General features: G+C 41.8%; 1 protein-coding gene across 4 annotated transcripts; it reads right to left on the bottom strand.

Annotated features, from left to right (window-relative positions):
- Window positions 1-229: 229 nt before the first annotated feature.
- Window positions 230-21,869, bottom strand: LOC306960816 (ETS-related transcription factor Elf-2-like). Of its 4 annotated transcripts, none has more exons than XM_079553389.1 (10): window positions 21,521-21,869; window positions 11,686-11,829; window positions 11,413-11,602; window positions 6,418-6,531; window positions 6,061-6,210; window positions 4,231-4,305; window positions 3,948-4,140; window positions 3,466-3,840; window positions 3,213-3,378; window positions 230-1,799 (listed from the first exon to the last, which is right to left on the bottom strand). In XM_079553389.1, the coding sequence occupies exons 2-10, from the start codon at window positions 11,758-11,760 to the stop codon at window positions 1,272-1,274; spliced, it is 1,866 nt and encodes a 621-aa protein (XP_079409515.1). In that variant the 5' UTR covers window positions 11,761-11,829; window positions 21,521-21,869; the 3' UTR covers window positions 230-1,271. The 4 variants fall into 4 exon arrangements, with proteins under 4 accessions (XP_079409515.1, XP_079409513.1, XP_079409514.1 ...); XM_079553387.1 differs by having other exon boundaries at window positions 231-1,799; window positions 3,948-4,143; XM_079553388.1 differs by lacking the exon at window positions 21,521-21,869 and adding an exon at window positions 15,873-15,967 and having other exon boundaries at window positions 231-1,799; window positions 3,948-4,143.
- Between the last annotated feature and the right edge of the window lie 1,418 nt (window positions 21,870-23,287).

Genomic DNA, 23,287 nt, shown 5'->3' with positions numbered 1-23,287 from the left:
TAATCCTTGGCAATAAAGGATTTGAAACCACAAGACCAGAGTAACCATTATTAAAATGGTTTGTAGTTCTAAAATGTGACCTTTGAATCTCCTTTACTCAAAACAAAGCAACATCACTGTGGCTCCGTCATGACTGTTAGAAAATAAAACAAATCGTGCTTTGTAAACTTCACAGGAGACTTGAACAGCACTATCTCTCTCTCAATGGCACAAACACTGAAATGTTTCAGTAAAATCTACTTTAATACACTTTGAAACAAGAGTACAACAAAATAGAATATACTTCAAATGTTGAATATACAAACAGATCTCACTAAAATATTGAAATGTCTGGGCAGAGGCTGAAATGGCAGGATGTGGTGTTGTCACAATGACCCCTAAGTTTGAAAACTGACCTCATTTGTCACCGATTTTAATAATTCACTATTTTTCGAGTGTGCACAGCTTTTTATGTTAAACTGAAATACATGACAGCATGCACTGCTTGTTTCAATGCATTCACATGCAGCGTGGCTGCCGTTTCCACTGGAAAAAAAAAACATACCACGATACATTTGACGAATCAATCCCACGTCTTTGAGAAGGAAAGTGCAAACAACCTGGTTTCTGACCTACATAAAGCTGATATAGCGATGAACAGCTCTATATGAATACATATTAGTTCCCTTAGTTTAGGTAATACTGTGCTTGGTTCAAAGTATCAAAAAAGAAAAAGTTCAGCTTACTGTTCAGAAGATACATGAAACAAAAGTTAAAATTTAATCCTACTGCTGTTAACGTAGCTCCGTAAATATATTTTATATAGATTTACATGATCAAAAACTGACTTCCTCAGAGCTCCCTCACAGCACCTCCGTATCTGCACAGTGATATGATAGAAACGTGATGCTGGTTTAACATTTAACAGTTTAAATATTCCCTCCACAAAAGCTTCATTTCAACCCACTTCACATTTGGTTGCCATTATTCGCCTGAATGTGTAGTGTTTTACAGTTTCTACTTTATAGTCTGTTAAATGTGTAGTGATCAGTGTTGGTCCCTTTAGTTTCACCAACAGTGAGTTCCTCGTTTACGCTACAGTTTGACCTGTAAGGACCTTTGACTCGGAGGTTTATGGTGGTTTTGAGGAGGACCGGATGAGAAATGTCTCCGCAGCAGAAGGAAGAGTAAAAGTCAAGTCTCAGAGACTGCTGCTGGTTATAACGGGAGTAAAAATACTTCTGTACAAGCTAAAGCTCTCCTTGGAGAGACAGTTGAAAAATGTGCGTGTTTCAACACTCTGGCTCCTCGGTTTTTGTCACTTCAGCGCCGACCGCCTCAGAGCCGATGATTGGGACCTTTGTGGGGCTCATTTGGACCCCGATAGAAACAGGCAGCGCTTCCACCTTCACTTTCTCCAGAGCGACTCCCGCAGCTCCTCCAATCAGCAGCTCAGAGCCGTTCAAAACGCCGCTGATAACTCGCGGCCGATTGGCTGGAGATAACGTCACGACCCCTGTCCCGCCAATACCTCCGGCCTGAGACACCACCACAGCCTGCTGCTGCTGCGTGGGGACAGTGAGCCTCATCACCTGAGCTCCCGGGACGTTTATAGGGGCGAGGGTGCGTACCGTCAGGGGGCTGCCCATTAGACTGATGCCCGGAGAGGAGCCCACGCTGGCCTTGGAGCCGGAGGTCTGGAGCTGGCACTGGGCGAGCTGATGCGCTGGGATCGTGATGATCTTGGCGAGTTGGACCGTGATCTTGTCTCCATTTTCAGCTGTGGCCGGAACCATCGTCGGGAGAGTCTGGATCACCACCTGCAACGTTTGGGACAGTTTCCCATTATATGAGGTGACAATGGAAAACCAGTAACATGTATCTGATAAAACTACTTAATTAACCCGCTACCCCCCACGTTAACCGAGTGCATTTCTCTAGTTCAGCTTTACCCAAACCTACAAGCTTCTCAACTGGAGAGCAACAAGATAGTGCCTCATTTGAAAGCTAAGACCTACAAAATGATAACTTTGTCGTGTTGTATTATTGTTGCTTTTCTGGCACGTTTTGTTGCTTCTTCGACGCTTTTTTTCTCTCGCTCTTTTCTGACTTTTGTTGCCGTTTCATCGTCTTTGCTTTTTCGACGTGCTTTTTCACGTTTTTGGTCACATTTTTGTTGTGTTTCATCCTTGTTTTCATCTCATTTCTGTCGCTATTTTTACGCTTTTGTGAAAGTAGCTTTTAGATTTGTTTGGCCAAACTAGGGCAGGGCGATTTGGCCAAAATATAAAGTCTCGATTTTTTTACTCAGTTTGGACGATTACGATTTTAAATCAATTTTATAATAAATTTTAAAAAGTTTCCTGATCTTTCGTATGAAGAAAGCTGCTCAGAGTCCTGCTCAAAAAAACATGCACAATAGGCCAGGATGAATGATGTGTGTGAGTGAATGTATGGTGGTGGTCAGAGGGTCCGTTGGCGCAGACGTGTGCAGTCGCGAAAGCGCTTCTGACAGTCTCCCCCAGGGGAAACTGAAGCTACAAACGTAGTTTACACCACCGAGAATGGAGTGAATGTTCAATTGTCTCATGTAAAGCGCTTTGTGACCATGTCTGTGAAAGGTGCTATATAAATAAAGATCTTCTTCTTCATTAATATTTCATAATGTAGCTACAATTAGGCCCATTAAGATAACATAACCCTTTATTTAAAAATGGTTATTTCTGTTTTAGATATTCCTTGTCTGCTCTCAAAAGTAAAACCTCTTAATAAGCCATGGAGTTTTCAAAAGTGTTTTAGTTTTATCGTCTTCATGCCTCTACTGTGATTGACAACAGTCTCCATGGAGACTCAAGGGAAAGGGGCGGAGCTAAATGGTCCACTCAGAGCAGAGTGAGAGAAAGGCACAGGAGCAGACCGGAGGAAAGTGGGAAACTTTGTTTTAGCGGCAGAAAACTTCACCGCGTCCTCTTAAAACACAACATGCAGCCTTTGTGAAGCAGTCGCTGCTTCTCCACTGGTGTCATTTGGCTATGGAGCGTCTAAATCACTGAATTGGCCGCACACTGGGGGGACATGGAGCGGCGGACTCGATTTTACAATTTAGCCATTTTCCAAATCGGCTGTTTTTAAAAGCACAAATTAATTGACTTAATTCGATTTATCAGTGTCACAACAGTCCCATCAGAAACCTGCGGGGAAAAAAGACATGTACACTGAAGAAGTAACTTTACCTTCTGTTGCGAGTTTATGTTAGAAACCGCACTGATGGGGGAGGAGTTGAGGAGCGTGGTATGCCCCCCTGTGGTTCCTGTGGGATGCTGCACTGCCATAGTGGAAATCTTCTGCCCTAGGGATGTAGTCATAACCACCGGGACCTGCATTGCTACCCTCACCGTCCTGCAGCACAAGAGAAAACAAGAGGGAAATGAGTTAAGCTTAAACATAGCTTGCATTTATAACATGTGACATTGGAGCGATGCTAACCTGGGCCCTGTGGCCGTAGTGATGATGGCCGAGTGAGAATGAGGCGTTTTGCTTAAATCCGCCGCAACCACGCTTTGAACCCCTGTTGTGACTGGAGTGCTGCCCCCTCCTGGTTTGGCAGCAGAGAGAGCGAGGCTGGGTTTGCTGCCTCTCAGGATGTTGGGTTTTGTGGGGGTCGGGGGTCCGGTCTTCAGCAGGAGGTTGGGCGGAGGGGGCACACGCTCGTAAGCCGCAGGAGGTTCGGAGCTGATCAAATCCTCCGATAGGTCCGCCTTGTTGTCATCGATAATCACAATGTTTTTTGGCATCTCCTTGAACTGATAAACCAGACGCTGCCCCTCAACTTTGGCAAGAATACCTCGCTGGTAGTAATATCTACAAAGAAGGCAGTTGTTTCATTCATTAACAAGTGATTCAAACATAAGAATCTAGTTTAGCTACTCGCTCGTGTATCAGTATTTTCTTAAAATCCGCCTCCTCACCTGAGAGCTCTTCCCATGGTCTCGTAGTTCATGTCCGGTTTGTTCTTGTGTTTGCCCCACAGCCTGGACACGGCTTTAGAGTCGACCAGCTTGAAGATGCCCTTTTCCCTCTGAGTCCACTTGATGTATCTGGGACAAGTGTTTTTGTCCTGGAGCAGCTCCAACAAGAACTCCCAAAGGTAGGTGGTGCTTCCTGCTGGAGACGCACAAAATTTAGCTTGAACAAAACACAATAGAAAAAAAATACTTTGAAATAACAGTAATAAAGTGACGGTGTGAATACCTCTGCCTTCTCTGGATTTCTTCTTAATGCCGAGATCTGGCGAGTCAGGTGAAAAGGGTTTGGGTTTTCGTCCCACTGAAAGAGAAAGAGCATATTGAATTCACCCATATAGAGGAAAAGTTGTTTTTTAAGACAGCCACGAGATGGAGTGCCATAAAAGAGGGAGAGTCCAGTTTTGCTCTGTGGTTTTTGGTCTGGAAAAAACAGCCAACTAAAATGCAATGTTACATCCCACAATTGCCAAACGTCTATTTATGAGTTTGTAAACATTTCACTCAAAAAACGACCTACAGTCAGGCCAAAACCTCAGATTCACAATGAAGTGAAGACGAGATCAGAGCGGTGGACGAACATTTACACTAGTCTGAGGCAACCCATTTCTTTTATTTAGATTGCATTGAATTACACACGGCTCGCACACATCACTGATAGTCCCGAAGTAGTGGTAGTGCAATATTATACCGGTCTTTATGGTATCAGTCAGGTGTGTGCGAGTGGAAAGTTTACGGTATGAGGCATTAAGGAACAGCTGCTGCTCTACAGAGGTGGACACAGAGCAACTGGGCAGGTTTCCTTTCATCCAGGTATGAAGAACACAAACTGTTGCTCGAACACCAGAAAAGAATGAAGACCTAAACAACCCGATGAGCACTATTTAGCCCAGTGGTTCTCAACCTGGGGGTCGCGAGACAAATTTTGGGGGTCGCCAGATCATGTAGATAAAATGTGCATACTTTTTTAGCGTATATTATAATATTTTATTGTCGCATGTGTGTGCCATTTTACCAGAGTGCCATTATATGTTCGTAATTTCATGAAGTTTATTTTAGCCATTTGCTTTTTTCTTTATTTTTTTTAAGAATTATGTAGGCTAATGTTCTGACTTCACGGTGTGACCCGGGCGGGGGGTCACGAACCCCTTTAACTGTTATAATGGGGGTTGAGAACCACTGATTTAGCCGATAGCTCAACCACAGCAACACATGTCCCACTGTGAGCATAACACGGGACAATTCAAGCTGAAGACATTGTAGTTATATGTGTAGGGGCCTGTAGGTCTAGACTAGACTTTGGGCCGGGTACAAGCAGTCAGAAAGTTTAGACCCAACATGAGCCGCCCCCCCTCCCCTCCCTCCGACAACTTCCTAGGCCTCAGGTGAGCTGAGAAACATAGTGGTGTTTGTACACCTCATATTGTATTTTATATACTTTGTGTTGCAGACTTCTGCTTATATTAGAACTACAGGAGATGGAGACTTGTCATTTTTGTTTTGGAATCTGCTGATTTGTCTCTCCCTCTAAAGGAACTACTAAACATGAATGTCCTGAATAAATCAGCCCTATGTCTCTAATAAAGCGCCCCCTGCTGTCAACAGGCTGTTCAACACTGACACTATTTACAGTTAAAGAGACAAGATCCAAGTTGGTCATGTCTTATGTGTAACTGCAGCTTCTATATTAAGCTTGTGCATGACGGCACGACGGACCCGAAGTAACAACTCTTTGAGTGACAGTGCAGGATTAGGAATGAACAGGTCTGGGCTCATTCTACACATTAGGACATGGCTGGAACATGTGGGGGGATGAAAATACTTAGTTTTAACATTTGTAAACTCCATATAGTCCCTTAAAGAAGCAACATACAAAGGATTAGAGACAAGACTTCTTTTTTTTTTTAATTAGGTAAAATATTGGCAGTACATATCGGCATCGGCCAATCAACATCCCCCAAACAAATCAGCATCAGCCTTAGAAAAACCCATATCGGTCGACTTCTACTTGTATCCAAACAGAACAGTCCTCAATCAGAGCACTGTACAGATGTTTTACCTCGCTTCTTCCTGATCGGCTCATGGTCCGGCTCCGGCTCCTCCATCAACGCGACCATCTCCTCGTCTTCGTCGTCACAGCAGTCCTCAGTTGATATCTCCACCTCGGTCTCTGCGTACATGTCTGGGCGCATGGCAGCGTGAAGGAAATCTGCAACGCAAAATATGGAATAAACGCATGCATACATTTCAACCATGAAAACACTTTCACACGTGAGCAGGGCTGCAACCACAGATCATTTGGTGATCAACAAGTCAGCGATCAGTCGACTCACCTAACTTATTCTTATTATGCCATCTTGATTGCGATTTATCAATAACTTCATTAATAACCCTGAAGCATCTGATGAGTCGTTACCTGGGCTGCGGTCTTCCCGAAGGCTGGAGGGAGAGTCCATGTGCAGCAGAGCCTCCGCTGCCTCAAAGGTTTTATCAGAGCAGTGGATATTTGTGCCATGGACAGACGCCTCCACTGAAACAGAACAGCAGGAAATTAGAAAATATTACATGTAAGATGGGAAAGTCATCTAAATTAATGAATGGGGAAAATGTGTAAACTCTTTAAGTTGTCACCTACTAAAGTATATAGTGTATAAAGTGGTGTTGGACAATGTTTTGTGTAAGTTCGCTCAGTTTTCTCAGTGGAATACTTCAACAATAAACACATTCCCTTTACAATGAAGTATAAAAAGTGAAAGGCCAATAGGATTTCCTGAGAAGAAACCTGTGGCACCTGCTGTTGCCGTCAGTCACTGGCTGGAAACTTGAGCGTCTGTGACACCCCGCTCTGCCCTTGTTTGGCTATCGCACAGAGGCAGCAGGCAGAGCAGGGGTGAGAAAAGGCCTATCTTTAGATTGTCCCACTCACGGAGTCCCTTGCAAAAACAAACGGGAGCCACTGTCACACATTGCGTACCGTAGACTGACTTCAGACGCCAAAACAAAAAAAACAAGCCCCATGTTTTTGGATGCACACTGAGCGACAAAGGACTACTTTCTTGTTGATGTGTATGTAAATACTAATGTGTTCTGATCATTATACACAGGCTGCTTTGTTTTAATAGAGCTTTTTTTTCCCACAGGTAATTTAAAGTATTTGTGTGATGAATACTATGGCCGCGCCAAGAATGGAAGCAAGTCCGACACAAAGTAGTGCGGCTGCTGATGACTTCCGTGTTTACACTGATCCCTTTCCCTCCAGTTCTGAAAAATCGCTCTGTGTTCCTGTCCATCATCGCCGCCTCGCCCCCGATAGGCGCCTCTGGGTTCACAGGCCCGCCTACGGCCCGCCCCTGAAAGAAACTCATTGGCCCCGCGATGACGTCAGAGGGCCGCGCATCCCCATTGGCCGCCGCGTTCCCGTCAATCAAAGCTCTGCCACGCCCTCCCACATTAACAATGCTTCCGCCATCGAAATGGAACAAAAAAATACTTTAAAAATGGAAAATTCGCAATCTTAAAACAACCGCAACACGCCCTAAACTGGTGCAAAGCGATGTAAAATAACTAAGACTTATATAACACAAGGACAATTGCATAGTTTTGCTAGAATTGTCGAAGTGTTTAAAAGGAAGGCAGAGTGAGCTACAGCCAGGCCGTCCCACGCTTGAGGAAAAGAAGCACAACAATATAGCGGAAGCAAGAAACTACACTGAAAACCGCTTAATAATTTTGTTTATTCTTGCCAAACACGTCACTAAGATGCCACTGAAACATCGACAATTATTATGTCCCTTTTGCGTAAAGTTAGATTTCCGCGCTTTTTACACACGCGCCGCACACAAAGGCGACCAGTCTGGATATCTTTAACAGGGTCCATCACAGTGCACGCATTTTTCACGTTTATAAATGGTGAAAGTAAATCCACATGTCCTCCAATCCAGACAGCGTGGCAAAGACGTAGGAAAGACAACATCCTAGCACTTCCTGGTTTTGCAGAGCCTATCCGCACACACCGTTATTTTGCATGGCCGCGGCAGCGCGTTAAACATGATCCAGAATGCACAGTGTGTTTGGTGCAAGGCGCAATCATTTCACCCGAGCAGATGGCTTGATTTATTGCTTTTTTGCCGCCTAAAACAAACGTTGTAAACCGTGTAGCAACGCCATGCAGGTTGCTACCAAGGTGATCACTTCCTGATTGCCCTCCATTACTTCACTACGCTGCCGAGCGGACCGACACAGCGCCGACTTACGAAAACACACAACGCTTCTAAATGACGCCGCAGTGGGATGATTTCCCTTGAATTGGCTACATTACCGGCTCTGATGAGTAGATCGAGTTGATTTGCGTGCCCCTCATGCTGTGGAGTCGCCATGTTTCCCCCTTGCTGCAGACTTCTCACTGAATTGTATGGGAAGCTACTAGCGCGTATCCCTCCGCCGCTAATGAGAAATCTCCACTGACTTCAGCGGAACGCATCACAAGTATCCCTCCGCCGCCGACACAGGAAATCCTTCCCTCCCCTCCCTCTGCGTGGGTTACGTGCACAGAACCCAAATAGCATAATAATGCAATACTATTCCTTTCACTCGTTCCTTTCACATTTGGATTTACTGTTGTCTTGAACCTTGTGGAATTGTAAATGTGAAGCAGCCATAATTCACGTGCATGTATCCTACACATTTTGTTTGGCATTCAAATCAAACCAGTGGACCAAATGATTGTTTCTGTACACTAAAAACAGATGCATGGCACGTGGCACATTGTCTACATTATTGTGAAGGTTTCCCAAGTTACAGTCACTTTTGACATGCCTAACTTTTTTACTGACAAAGAATCAGATTTATAATAAACCAAGAATTTGCAAATATGTTTCTACTTTAACTAAACATAACACCAGACTAGGTAAAGGTCAGAATTAGAGAGATTACTGCGCGATTAGCGAGATAATAGGCTCCTGAATTAACGAATACTCTCTCTCCCTCTCTCTGCAACTAGAACTACACTTCAGAAACTATCCACGAGGGGGCGATCTGTGACCAAGGGCTTACAGCTATCAGTGCCCGTATTAAACAGATTTATTATAAAAGTAGGACCTGTTGCTTAAGATACAACTGTCCAAAAACCTCGAAGAAAGATGACGTGCATGAAAGAGGTAAGACATTGACCTGGAACATAGTACAATTATATTCAAGAGTAGGGCTGGGCGATATGGCCAAAAATGTTTTAACTAAAAAGTCTCCTGATCTTTCACATGAAGAAAACTGCTCAGAGTCCTGCTCATTAATATAATGTAGCCTACAAGTAGGCCCATTAAGATAACATGAGCCTTGATTTAAAAATGGTTACTGTCTGACCTGATCGGTCGAAAAGCGTTGGTGTCCCTCAACAATAAAGGATTTGTACTGAAAAGTTGGTTGTGCCTCGGACCTTTTTCCCTCTTCAAATTAAGCTTTTTGCATACGGATCCTGGAAGAGCACCTGACTCGTAAATATACCTAACCCACAGCAGAGCTCACTTGCCCTCTTACCTTAAAAAAAATGTTATTTCTGATTTAGATATTCCTTGTCTGCTCTCAAAAGTAAAACCTCTTAATAAGCCATGGAGTTTTCAAAAGTGCATTAGTTTTATCGTCTTCATGCCTGATTTGACAACTGTCTCCATGGAGATTCAAAGGAAAGGGGCGGAGTTAAATGGTCCGCTCAGAGCAGAGTGAGAGAAAGGCACAGGAGCAGACCAGAGGAAAGCGGGAAACTCTGTTTTAGCGGAAGAAAACTCCACCGTGTCCTCTTAACCCCTTAACTCCCGCCTGAACCAAGCACATTTTCTCCAGTTTGGCTTTACCCCAGTCCAAAAGCTTCTGGAAAAAAACTGTGAAAATAGCAACAAAACTGAGACGAAAACAATGATGGAAATGTGACAAAAAAGTGAGAAAACATTGACATAAAAATGTGACCAAAAATTGACAAAAAATTTAACAAAAAAATGACAAAAATGTGATAAAAATGTGACAAAAATGTGACAAAAAAAAGACAAAAATGTGACAAAAAATTGATAAACAATTGACAAAAAAAAAAGACAAAATGTGATTAAAAAAAATGTACGAAAAAACGACAAAAATGTGACAAAAAATGACCAAAAAAATGACAAAAAAGTTACAAAAATGAGTTGAATACCCAACAAAAAAATGATGGAAATCTGATGACGTGAGGAAAAAGATCCTCTCGGTTCAGGCGGGAGTTAAGAGGTTAAAACACAACACGCGAGAAGCCACACGTTGAGGGGATTTTACGATTTAACCAATTTCCAAATCGTCTGTTTTTAAAAGCATGTATTAATTGACTTAATTCGATTCATCGCCCAGCCCTATTTAAGAGTTTGACATTCTTTGTGATGTTTATTAGATTCAGAATACTTTATGTTAAAGCAGTACGAAGTAACTCTTGCCCCTAGAGGCCATAAGCGCAACTGCAGGTGTCGCAGCAAGTTACGATTTTTTAACTTATTAATTGGAGAGTAAATACTACGCTGACAGAAAAGACAAAGGGAGAGAGGGATATTGTACATCCAATCATACAATGGAAATATTTTTTTCACTCAAAATTAGCTGTAAATACTGTTTAAAGTGACGTTAGCCCGCAGTTAGCTTTGCCCGTTAGCTTGTTAGCTTCTTCTTCGTGATTCCTTTAGTGTGTATTGGTGGCTCCGGTCCGGTGGCAGTCAAGTTGCAAACATGGTTTTCTGGCCAGAGACACCAGGGGGAGATGAAAGACCCTCCAATCACCCCATAAACACTTGTATTACTCCCACAGGGACTACGAAAAGGATTCATTAAGGTAAACATGTTACTTAGTACTGCTTTAGCCTGGCAAAATTGATATTACAGTGCAAATAACTCAAGCACTGTAACATCAATCTGGATATGCTCCCATTTAATTCATACAAGAAGAGGACATACGTTCAGTGGAGCAGTTGTTGCCGATTGGCTAAAAGGCAATAGATCCAATCACAAAGGCTACAGCTGTGAAATTATATCCATAGTTAAATATGTAGTAACAGACCTGACAGTTAGGCAGCATTATGTCATAATAAGTATTGATAAAAGTGCTTGTTGTGGTTTGCAAATGTAAAACCCACCTACTAATGGCAATATACAGTATTTAGGGGGAATAGTTCAAACAAATCAAGAAAAAAAAACAAAAAAACATTGACAATAATTGCAGCCTCTTTGGTGTATTTAATGGCTGACTTGATCTCTGTTGTGTGTAATAACAGTTCTGTAAATTATCTGTAGAGCCAGATGCTGAGGCGCTAAATTCAGCTCCAGGCCTCACGTTACCGACCCCCTGGTCTACGATCACGAATGCCACCACAATCAGGACATTATAAGTGAAACGTTCTGGCCTCACCCGTCACTTCATGCGTTTCCACGTCTTGCATCAGGTAGGTCTGTCCGTCGCACACAAACACCTGAGTGCAGTGTCCCGCGTCCTCCGCGATGAACTCCGGGTAGTCTTCACAGGACTCCTCATCTTCACACGCTCCCTCCACCTCCTCCTCCTCATCGTCCACCTCAATCGCCACTTCACACTCTCCATCCTGCGCAAATCAGCATCAACATTGAGAAAAGTTATATCGCCATAGCGACAGCCAGCTGCCATGAGAGCGTCTGCGATAGGCACCTGTTGAGGGTCTTCTTCAGCGGTGACATACTCCGCCACGGTCCCTCCAGAGTCCACCAGCACGACTGAGGTCATCTCACAAACAGGAGGGCCGGACACCGGGCATCTGCCAAGAGCGCTCCGCCCTTCTCAGCAACAAGGGCCCTGGGGAGAAAGAACCACAAAATCATCACATAGTCTTCACTGTGCATGTGAGTGCTGTTTAATGAGATAAAAGTGGAGAAATGCTCCTGTTAGAATGCGTTTGGGGGGGAAAAAAATACAGTGTAGGTGTTGCAAGAAGAACTGTCAATGCAATAAATGAAGTGAATGTGAAATCTCGAGATTGTTTCCCTGAAATCTTAGAATCCCAAATTATGTCCAAGCTTTGGCGAACAGGAAGCGCCGGTCTGCTGTTACAGGAAACATTGCACTCAACAGGAAGACAGCTCATTCCCAGCAATACAAACACACACAAACACTGGAGCCGCACGATATGAGAAAACGTAACAGTAACAGATGGATGAGGTTTAAGCAACAGCCACGTTTAGGACATTACCGGTTTTTGTGAAATATTTCTGCAAAAGCAACACTGCAATAACCTCACACACTGTGTTTCACAACAAGTTACTTTTACTCCCAATCACTGAATGCCGGGATTGTGGGATACACCGCAGTGCAAGTGTTTATTTTTCACCAGCTGTTTTTGCATGTTTTTAAATGTTTTGTTCAAATTGAAAAATTGTTCAAATTGTTCACAATTTAGGATAGATAAAGACGGCATCTCTGGAATCTCCCATATATGATCATGTTTGAAAACAGTTAAGAAGGAAAACAATTTTGAGAAAAGTCTAAACTTTCTCTACTTACTTTTACTAATTTCTCTAACTACTTTAACAAACATTGAATTATGAATACAGTTTTCTACAAAATAAAGATAACACATGGAGAGGAGCAAAGTGGTTCAACAGCCCATAAATACATAAAAAAACAGAGTCGTGCTAATCGTGCTAATGCTAACGCTAGCTAGAGCTTGCTATGACTGCCGTTTTTTTTCGCTTCTACTGAACAATCTTCTGTGAATAAACATCCATATGGACCCGATTTAGACTTGACTTTATTTGTATGTGATAAATAAGTTAATATTTCTCCAGGAAATGGCTAAAAAGAGTGAAAAACTGTGTTTCCCAAAGATTTCTATTTTCCCCCCGATTCAAGAACCCATGTTAGTTGTGTTCCAAACTCATTTGTAACTTTCCAAATGTATTTGTAGCATCCAAATCCTTTACAAGAACAAGTTTATGGGCACATTTCACAACTTGCAGAGTCACTTTTCAGGGTCACGTTCACAAAGATAGTCTACAAAAATAGCCTGAAAGTTCATAAAATTGATACACATGCTTTATAATTTGACGCACGCTGTTTTCCCCACAAACGTTAGAGTTTATAATATACTAAAGGAGGGGGGAAAAATGTCATTCCATTTCTACAAGTAAAATCAGGTATAGCTCCTTTAATCTGGCTAATCATGACCCACAATAGATTTCACTGTGAGTTCCATGTACAGCTCTGCTCTTTCTCTGACAGGGGAGTGTCCTGTGATAACAAAGCTAAAGCCAATACACACTTTATACAACAAGTTAAGGTGGCACAATCACAATGTGTTGTAATCAATTGCAAATGTAATGATCACAATTAGCAAATCGCAGAAATCATTGCTTCAGGTAAAACTATGTCCTCTATCGCAGTGGTTCCCAACCTGGGGGACAGGCCTCCTCGGGTGGGGGGTGCGGGGGTTGCAGGGGGGGGCAGAGCTTTGCTTGGTCAGAGGAGAGGGTCATGTCATAAGTGATATTATTTGAGCAAATTATATGGTGAAAATTATCAAATACGACTGAGAAAGGACTTCACTTTGTTTGAAATATATACTTAATCGCAATTATTTTCACGTTTTAATACATTTGTGGGGGCTCCGTTTTTGGACTGGGGGGCATGGCCCGACAACAACATACACAGGGGGGGGCTTCAAGGAAAAAAAGCTGGGAACCACTGCTCTATAGCATTTATCATGCACAAAACCTGCTGACTCTGTAGTGTATTAAACCTCTGTGATTAAACCTCTGTGATTCTTCCACATCTCGGTTTTCTCTCAAGTGTTTATGTTTCTGCAGTTATTTAAAACATAAGCTTTAAAAAGTCCAACTGTAATAATTGCAAGGAAAAAAGTGTCCGTTTTTGTTTTTTCCCCCCTCTGAGAGCGCTTATCTGTCGCAGCTGAGAATACACAAAATAAGTACTGAAGTGATCACATGGGTCTGGGAAATACCCGTTCACTTGGTTGAGCTGGATTCTGGCACATTTTCATCTTTTGCATGTAATGAAAACCACAGGCCTCTCACTGGGTCACAGTTGGAACAGGTAAGACAGACCTGCCGGCCGCTGCACATTATTCATTCATTAAGCTACGCAAATCTATGCATGGCTCACTGCAAACATGCATTACAGCTTTGTTCTTATCCCTTATAACGAATACAAACTTAAAGAAGAACTAACTTGTTTACCTAATTAATCCTTTTCATAGTCTCTCTGGGGGTAATGGAAGTGTTATTGGGATGATCTCTGTCTAGAAAACCACCCTTGCAACTTCCCTATCTCCGGGCCGGAGGCGCAATACACACAAAGAAGAAGCTAACAGGCTAATGGGCAAAGCTAACTGCGAGCTAGCGCCACTTAAGCAGTGTTTACAGCCAAGTTTGAGTGATTTTTTTTTTTTTGTCAGCGTAATATTTACTCTCACAGACAATGAATGTATAAAAAAAGCAACATTCTACGACACCTGCAGTGGCGCTTATGGCCTCTAGGGGCAAGAGTTACTTAGTTCTGCTTTAAAGTCTTAAAGTTGAAACTGCCATTTTGAAATTATTAAAATATAATATTTAGGCAGTGCATAATCAATTGCTGTATATACCCTAATGTATTATGCTCCATTTTTTTACAGCGTAATAGAGCTGAAAATGTATATCAAATATTTCTATGGCAATATTGATTAGGTTTCCAATTTGTTTTTAATCAAAATTAAATTCAGAGCGGTGCCGATTTAAACATTTTCATAAGCATTGACATTTGAAGACTTTTACGAAGTCCTTAATCAATTAGTGGTTGGACTTAAAATAAAAAATAAAAAAAACATTTTTAATCAAGTAAATTCTGGCCGTTGTAATTAATCATAATGAATTGCCTTCAAGCATCATTTATTGAGGGGTTGTATTTATTTTTCAGAGGTACATTTTAGACGCTTCTTTGTATTTTCTCACATTTTAACTTATTTTCAGTGGAGATGTGAGGCCTGTGTGATCATTCCAAACACTTCAAAGACAACAACAGTTTAATTTACTTTGGAGAATGATCTTTCAGCGTAAGCTTTTATCGGCTTAACTGTGTGAATTAACAATTTTGACAGTAAAATTGGTTTTGGCTTTATACCAACGCCTTTCAGGGAAAAGGAAACTGGAAAAGTGCCAGCGCCGCTGAAGCAAAATGCGATTACTTTCGATTCATATTTTTTATAGAATTAAACCTTATGTAGTTAATTAATCAGAATTAATAGTAAAAAAAAAAGGGTACCGGCCCTAAAATTAATACACGAATCAGACGCATTTCAGAACATGTCAAGGCCTGCAAACCAGTCAGTGTATCAGATGTTGCTTTTGTTAGTTTTTGTTAAGAATTATGTGTCATCCTGCAGCGTAAGGCGAGCAAATTCACAATTATAGATTAAGGGACTATTTCAATAACGTATCATCATATAAACCCCCCCGTTTTAACCCTCCACAGACTTAACCAACTGCAATACAATGTCGTTTGCATAAATAATACACTTCCTCGTACACCAGCATTAGTTTCTGATCATTTCAAAACTGTGATGTCCATCTGATTGTGCTTTAATCTGGCAGCCCGACTGCAACAGAAACTTGGAAATCGATATCACTCTGTTAACTGATAGCAGCGCCACGGTCATGATCTCACCATGTGCAAATCCACTGCTTTACCTTGTCCATGTCATTAAGTGGACAGTTTACAGCGTTAGACACGAGGACACGACTTTACACTATCTTGGTTTTCTTGTTGAGTTGCCGGAGTGAACATGAATCAGCAAAAACTACAGGCCACATATTAAACTTAAAGAGTATGTTATCAATAAAACTTGCCTTGTCATTGTCAACTTTCCACTTGCGAGATCAAGGAGGGACCTCATCTTCACTTGTTGACTTCTCAAAAATCAAAAAATGAATGAAAAATCCTTGTCGAGACTTTCCTCGCCTGCGTTTACATCTACATTTCCATTGATACGGTTTATCCTCTTGCACCTCTCCGTCTTCTTGTCCATTTCTTGAATTTTTCGCCCTCATGCTCTCCGTCTCTCTCTGTCTGCCTGCTCAGAGCGACTCAGCACTTCCAAGCCCCTGCCCTGGTTTGTGGTCACATGACGAGGGTGGAACACGCACAGTCACATGAGCCTTCTTTCAACAACCAGGCTTTTGTTGCACGTAACTGGCACCACCGCCGCTGCTGCTGCTGCTGCTGCTGCTACTGGGGGAAAAACACAACGCCCTGCCTTGTGCCGCCCTGTCCTGCCCACCTCCAACACAGAGAGAGCTACAACAAGCACTGGAGCCTAATGTAGGTGAAAGTCAACTGAGAGGTTGTCAAAATGGTATCACAGAACAGCACTGGTAAAATGTAAACATCAAAGGGTGAGATCAAAGTCTAGAATGTCTCGATTTGTTGCAAAGGACAAGCAAAAGCAAAGGCACGAAAAGTACAGGCCTTGATAAAAGATCACAACAGCAACATTTAAAGGCTGATCCAAGGTTAGTTTGTAATTCAACGACTGAAGGAATTTAGGTCACATTTTATGGTAACACTTTATTTTACCCTACCTTATAGATCAGGGGTAGGCAACGTCAGGCCCGGGGGCCAAATCCGGCCCTCCAGCACAGAACCTCTGGCCCCCAATATGATTTGAGAAATATTTTTATGCAGGTAAGGGATCAAATAACTGTTAAAGCACTCTAAAAATGTGAGAAATAGTGTCTTTTTGTAGTGTATTTTTTAAATGTCTTTGCAGAACATCCCAATTGGTCATATATAATGTAAAACAGTGATTCTCAACTGGTGGGTCAGGACTCAAAAGTGGGTCGCGAGCCTGTAGGGAACATTTTTTTCAATATTTTCCATCTGAAACTACACGGAAACACACTGTTAAAATTAATATTGGTTGTTTTGATCATAATTTCAGTCTTAAAAGCAAATCTACGGCTTGTTCAATAAAAACATGTGATAAATACAATATTTTATACGATACATGACAAATGACAGTTTTATTTGGGTCGCAGCTTGTCATTAAGGTAATGGCAGGTCTCGGAGCCGGACCACTTTAGAACCACAGATGTAAACATTGGCATTTGCAAAATAATGGTTCTTAACTTTAGGCTACAATGATGAGGTTCAGCCTTTGGAGTTTTGGCAATGATGAAAATCGGCCCTCCGTGACACAAACTTGCCTATCCCTGTTATAGATTGTACCTCACAAAATGTAGTACAATAAAATCCGCTTTGTAACAGTATCAGTAATAACTATGTAGTGCATACACAATGGAATAATGTGTAGCACTTTGCAGGTACATAATGTAATAAGACATACAGTAGTAGGTTAGGACTTAAGGTTGGGGTTATAGTAAGAGTCTTATGTCTTATATTACATTATGTACCTGCAAAGTACTAATACACATTATTCCACTGTGTATCTAACTCTTGGGTACATAATGTAATAGACATAATAAAGACTAACTCTAACCCTAACCTTAAGCCCTAACCATAAGGATCTCGTGTCCTATAACATTATGTACTTACAAAGTACTAATACAAGTTATTCCATTGTGTATGTACTACATAGGTACAAGTTATTACACAATGTTACAAAGCCCATGACATTGCTCTAAATTTTGTTAGGTACAATGTAACAAGGGTAGTGTAAAAAAGTGTTACCCAGTTTAGCTTTACCCAAATCTAAAAGCTTGCGTAACAATGCCTTAATTGAAAGCTTAGGCTTATCAAATTGATCGTAACTTTTTTGTTGCGTCGTCACCGGGTTTCACATATTTGAAGCGTTTTTTTTTTTACGTGCTTTTGTCAGTTTTGTTCTCTTCTCTTTCTCAATTTTTTGTTATTGCTGCTTTTCTGGCACATTGTGGTCACTCTTTTGTTGCTTCTTAGTTTCTTTTTTTTTTTCATCACTTGTTTTGTTGCTTTTCTGTCATGTTTTTGTCACGTTTTTGTCACTCTTTCATTTTTTGCTATTGTTGCTTTTCTGGCACGTTTTTGTCACTTGTTTGTCTCTTTTTTTGGTTGCATTTTTGCCGCTTTAATGTCAAATTTAGTTTTTTTTCCATTGTTGTTATTTTGACACTTTTAGATCTGCCTAATGTCAAACTGGAGAAAATGTCAAGTGGGGGTTAAGAGGTTCATATTTTTTCCAGTGTTTACCAATATTTGTTTTTATTCACAGTATATGACAAAAATCCTGTCAAAAAGCACCACAAAGGGGGACTAACTTCTATCTGTTGACCCACTGACATACATCAATGTCGACTCTCGTTTTGCCAAAGGACAGAGTAACAGTGAATTCTATAAATCAGCCATTCCCAAAGTCCGGGACACCGTGGCTCCCTTAACAATCCGGAAATGTAGGATTATAAAGGATTATTTCACAGCTAAAATTAATAACTGCATTGATTTAAAGTTGTACATTTTAGCAAATAAATATACATTTCCTTTCAGAATATTTTCTTATTTTGTAAACAAGCTTTGAGGGACTGCCTGTAGTTCATCTGAGGACCCCCTGGACCCAACTTTGTGAACCACTTCTATTCATTTCATTGTCTATTCCTCTGAGCCTGTTTACGGACATTTTTAATCCTACAACAGTTCATTTCAATGATTACCCATTATTGTAATATTATATAATTAAAATTAACTTCCTGTAATCTGTCAAATGTAATTTTAGATTTTATTCATGTTAATTAGAGATAATTACTTCTAAGCTTCAGTAATTCATATAAGTTATGTGTACTGTTTTCACACCCAGTTTAGACATAATGTAGTCCAATAAAGATCCAGCTTAGTCCTGATTAGATTTTGTTCTCGGCCGGGTGGTACTTGAGGTGAAATATAACATGAGGTGGTGGTACATGGTGTGTACGGTTTGACAATCGTCGCTAATAGCCCGAATTCTCATAGAAGCCACACACACACACAGCAGGGAGACGCATTACAGGAAGAGAGGCAGGAGTTCAATCATTAACCACAACAAAGGCCCAGCTCACGCCCAGTCGACCACGGCGTATCAAAGTATCTGAACCAACGACAAACCAGGGATTTCAACATATTACTCCACTACAAACAGCTGCTTTGTTGTTACTTTTTGAATGGGGTACAACAAGATGACGTATTAGGAATTCACAGCGGAGGTCAAATCCCAACTAGAGGGTCTAGTCAGGGTCAGGTCTTTATATTGTTTTCCTGCTTTTATTATAGGCTATTATTTACGACTTTTTCTTTCTTATTCTCTTGCATTTCTCTCTAATCTTGTGTCCAGCCTGTCCTTTAACAGTTTGAACGAGAACTTGTGGCAGATGGGATACTTCTAGTTCATTCAATGACTAATAAAAACACTAAATGCTGTTAAGTAGGTCCACGCATGACGATTGCCCAATAGCCCAAACAATCAATGACCTACATATTGCCACCTGTTACACATTGAAGTCTTTTGTACCATCCACACTTATCTGATCTGTGCTGGTGTCACAGAGAAGTACATTATAGAGATGTAACTGTCTGAACTCCCGGTGGGCGATCTGGTCTGGCCTGTTATCATTTCTCAAAAGTGCACAGTAGTAACATTAGGACAGACATGTAGGCTATGAGAGCTGCAGCTTGGGGGAGTTCACAGAGGCAATGATACCTTTGGTCTTCGGTGCAGGCTGAACCTTATCAATGAAATATAAGCCAACCCTGCACACATTTGCACACAATTACAATGTGAATAGAGCGCTTGGGTAGTAAAAGAGACTGCAGCTTACTGACAGAAAGCTCTGGGCTGCAAAAACTGAGTAGGGTGGTGAATCTGCAAACCGGAGCAGCTGCAGATCCACAACAGCAAATTTAGCTCAGCAAATTGACAACTGTTTAGACACAACAGCGCCATTTGCTGTTTGAAACATTATGTATTAACTGAATCCAAGTGTTGACAACATACAAACATCTCCTCTCTCTTCATATCACATTTCATCATCATAGAAAGTGATAGCCTTTATGGTTTGAATCCACATGTAAGCGGTCAAATAAAAATATAAATAAACAATATACCTGTGAAAATAATTTGGTAATCTGAATATTTATTTTTATATATACTCGACCTATAGGGAAGATCGCTGTTATTGTTTATCTCTGCGATTTTCACCAGATGTTGTTTGTGAGCAATGTTTTGACCGCTTTATCCGGGGCCGGGTCGCGGGGGCAGCAGTCTCAGCAGAGATGCCCAAACTTCCCGATCCACACACACCTCCTCCAGCTGTTCTGGGGGGACCCCGAGGCGACACCAGGCCAGCTCGGAGACATAGTCCCACCAGCGTGTCCTGGGTCTTCCACGAGGCCTTGTCCCAAAAGGACATGCCTGGAACACCACCCGAGGGAGGCGACCAGGAGGCATTCGGAACAGATGCCCTAGCCACCTCAGCTGGCTCCTTCGACGTGAAGGAGCAGCGACTCTACTCCGAGCTCCTCCCGGGTAACTGAGCTCCTCACCTGATCTCGAAGGGTGCGCCCAGCCACCCTGCGAAGGAAACTCATTTCCGCCGCTTGTATCCGCGATCTTGTCCATTCAGTCATTACCCAAATCTCATAACCATAGGTGAGAGTTGGAACATAGATCGATCGGTAAATTGAGAGCTTTGCCCCCTGACTCAGCTCCCTCTTCACCACGACAGACCGCGTCACTGCTGACGCCGCACCGATCCGTCTATTGATCTCACGCTCCATCAGTCTCTCACTCGTGAACATGACCCTGAGATGCTTGAACTCCTCCACTTGAGGCAAGAACTATTAATATCTATTTAACACATTTGCGTTGCCCACCAGTGCCTCGGCCGTGACGACACGGCGAGCCCCCAATAGAGTTCAGCACTGTGATGTCATATCGCTAGGCATCATGGGATTAGCAGCAATAATAAACTAATGGAGATTTTAAAACTTTTAAAATAGTTTGACACCACTTTGACACCACTGTGAGTCAGGTGTATTTACCAGTAGTGACCATTGCAGTACAATGGTAGTGACTCAACAGCTAGCAGGGTTGTTTTCTCCACTTTTTATACTGTTTTAGCAGATGTTAGTCTATGGAAAATGTATTCTAACAGCCACAAACATGGCGGATCTCCATGGTAACAATGGATTTTCCCGAACTCTATTATCAATCAGTTATATTTTACATTGTGGAAAACCATACTCCAAATATCAGCAACTTTTTAATAACGATACAACTTTACATTAGCCAAAACTATTTTTTGCATGCGTTCTGTCCTTGGATTCAACTGTTGTATGATCTTCTAACAGAAGATTGGCGCAATGTATTTCAAAAAACCTAATAATAAAAAGAGTGTCGTGAATCTGCTGTGGTGAATCTGCTGTTGTAAATCTGCAGCTCCTCCGATCCGCAGAATTATAAATATTGGGGGCATAAACTTGGCTAACAACATTAGCAACACTAGCAAAAGGAAACAAACGTCAAATCACTTACCGTCCCCGCCTCTTTATTCGGGTTAAAACTTCAGACCTTCACTCAGAGTTAGCTTTAGCTCCACGGCCGACCGAGCCGTGTGTTTGTAGGTGACAGTCCCTCCTCCTCACCCCTTCCTTCGCTCTCCGTGTTGCCCCCGCCGCCGCCGCCGCTACCTCAAAAAAAACTCCAGGGGCAAGAGCTAAAGCTACCGCTCGATGGCAAGAGACAGGGACACCCGGGCGTCTTGTTTAGCTGCAGAAAGGGCGGTGGGAGAAATACTGGGAGTAGATTTGGTCCTTCGTTCATGGACGGAGAGACTGTTGTTGTCAGTTTTTTTTCTCTGGGCTTGTTCAGGCAAATTACACCCGTGACGTCAGCGCGTACAACAAACAGTGGACGCGCAACTTCCAAAGGCACAAAGTGGCTCAAAGTGAATACACGCGTTGTCTCATCATCTCATAAACAATTTCTACTAAATATGTGCGTACGATACCAGTACCATATAATAAACACCCAATACTGTGATTCCCCACCCACCAAATCTGAAGAAATTTAGTGTGACAAACCATATCAATTGGACTCTGGGCACCGTTAAACGATTTAGAAAAAAAGTATCGAAAGCAGGTACCGAAAAAAAATCTTAGCTTGTATCTTGATCCAAGTTTTGATTCCATTTTTTATTTCTTTTTTGCTGTTATTAAGCCCAGTTTTTCCCAATTTTTTGTACACATTTTTTTTGTCACACTATAGCTTGTTTTCCCAATTTGCTCATTTTTAAGTCATCTTTTCCCTATTTCCCTCCATTGTCCCCAAAAAATAAATTGCCCAATTTATTCAGAAATGTTTCCTTATTTTTTGCCCCATTTTTTTTTTTTTACACAATCTTTCCTTATATTTGCCACAATTTCCCCCCAATTTTTTTTGCCACATTATTCCCCATTTTTCACACATTTCCCGATGTCTTGTACACAATATTGTTCTGTTTTCTGGTTCTAAAAGATATTTTAACATAGGTATCGGGAAAAGTATCGTTTCAAGGTATTGCTTTTAAAGTACTGGTATTCTCAGCCCTATCTGTCACCAACTGAGGGGGTGACAGATATTGAAGTCTTTTGTCACCCTCATGTGGTCAGATTTAAACTGTCAGCAAAAACAGTAGAAAATAGCCTCTAAGAGTTGTCTTACTATACTGGAGAGACTGGAGAGAAAATTCAGTTAAACCACTGTTTGCCATGTGTTATGAAACAAACATGTGATCTATTCAAAGCATATTTGACAATAAGGGGTGAAAGGCATGTGAAAACTGGCCACTTACATTTGTATTTCACAGACAACATTCGAGGATGCGTTCCTTGCTTTGGCCAAAGCAGCAGTGCCACCTGGAGGTAGCGGCTTTTAGCTTATTCTACTGTGGACATAACTCAACATTTCAGAATATGCTGTGTAAGAAAGGGCAGCAGCATCTGTTTTGCCTCCGGAAACTGGCTTACCTTCATGTGGACAGGACCATAATGAGACTGTGTCAAGTCAGTGCTAACATTTTCTATGATGTGTGTGGAAATCTCAACATCAAAGCGAAAAAGTCACTCAGCAAAATAGTAAATTTGAGTGATAAGATTTTGGGAGCTCCTCAGACACTTTCTGACCTGTTTTCTGGACAGGTGAGGCGGAAGGCTCTGAGCATTCTGGCTAATGATGCTCATCCTCTTCTTGATGAATTCAGTGACTTGCCTTCTGGTTCGAGGTTTAGGGCTCCATTGGTGGGGAAAACAGATACAAACACTC

Source organism: Gobius niger (assembly GCF_951799975.1).
Source record: "Gobius niger genome assembly, chromosome: 3".
Taxonomy (NCBI): domain Eukaryota; kingdom Metazoa; phylum Chordata; class Actinopteri; order Gobiiformes; family Gobiidae; genus Gobius; species Gobius niger.
This window is presented reverse-complemented; position numbering and strand designations above follow the sequence as displayed.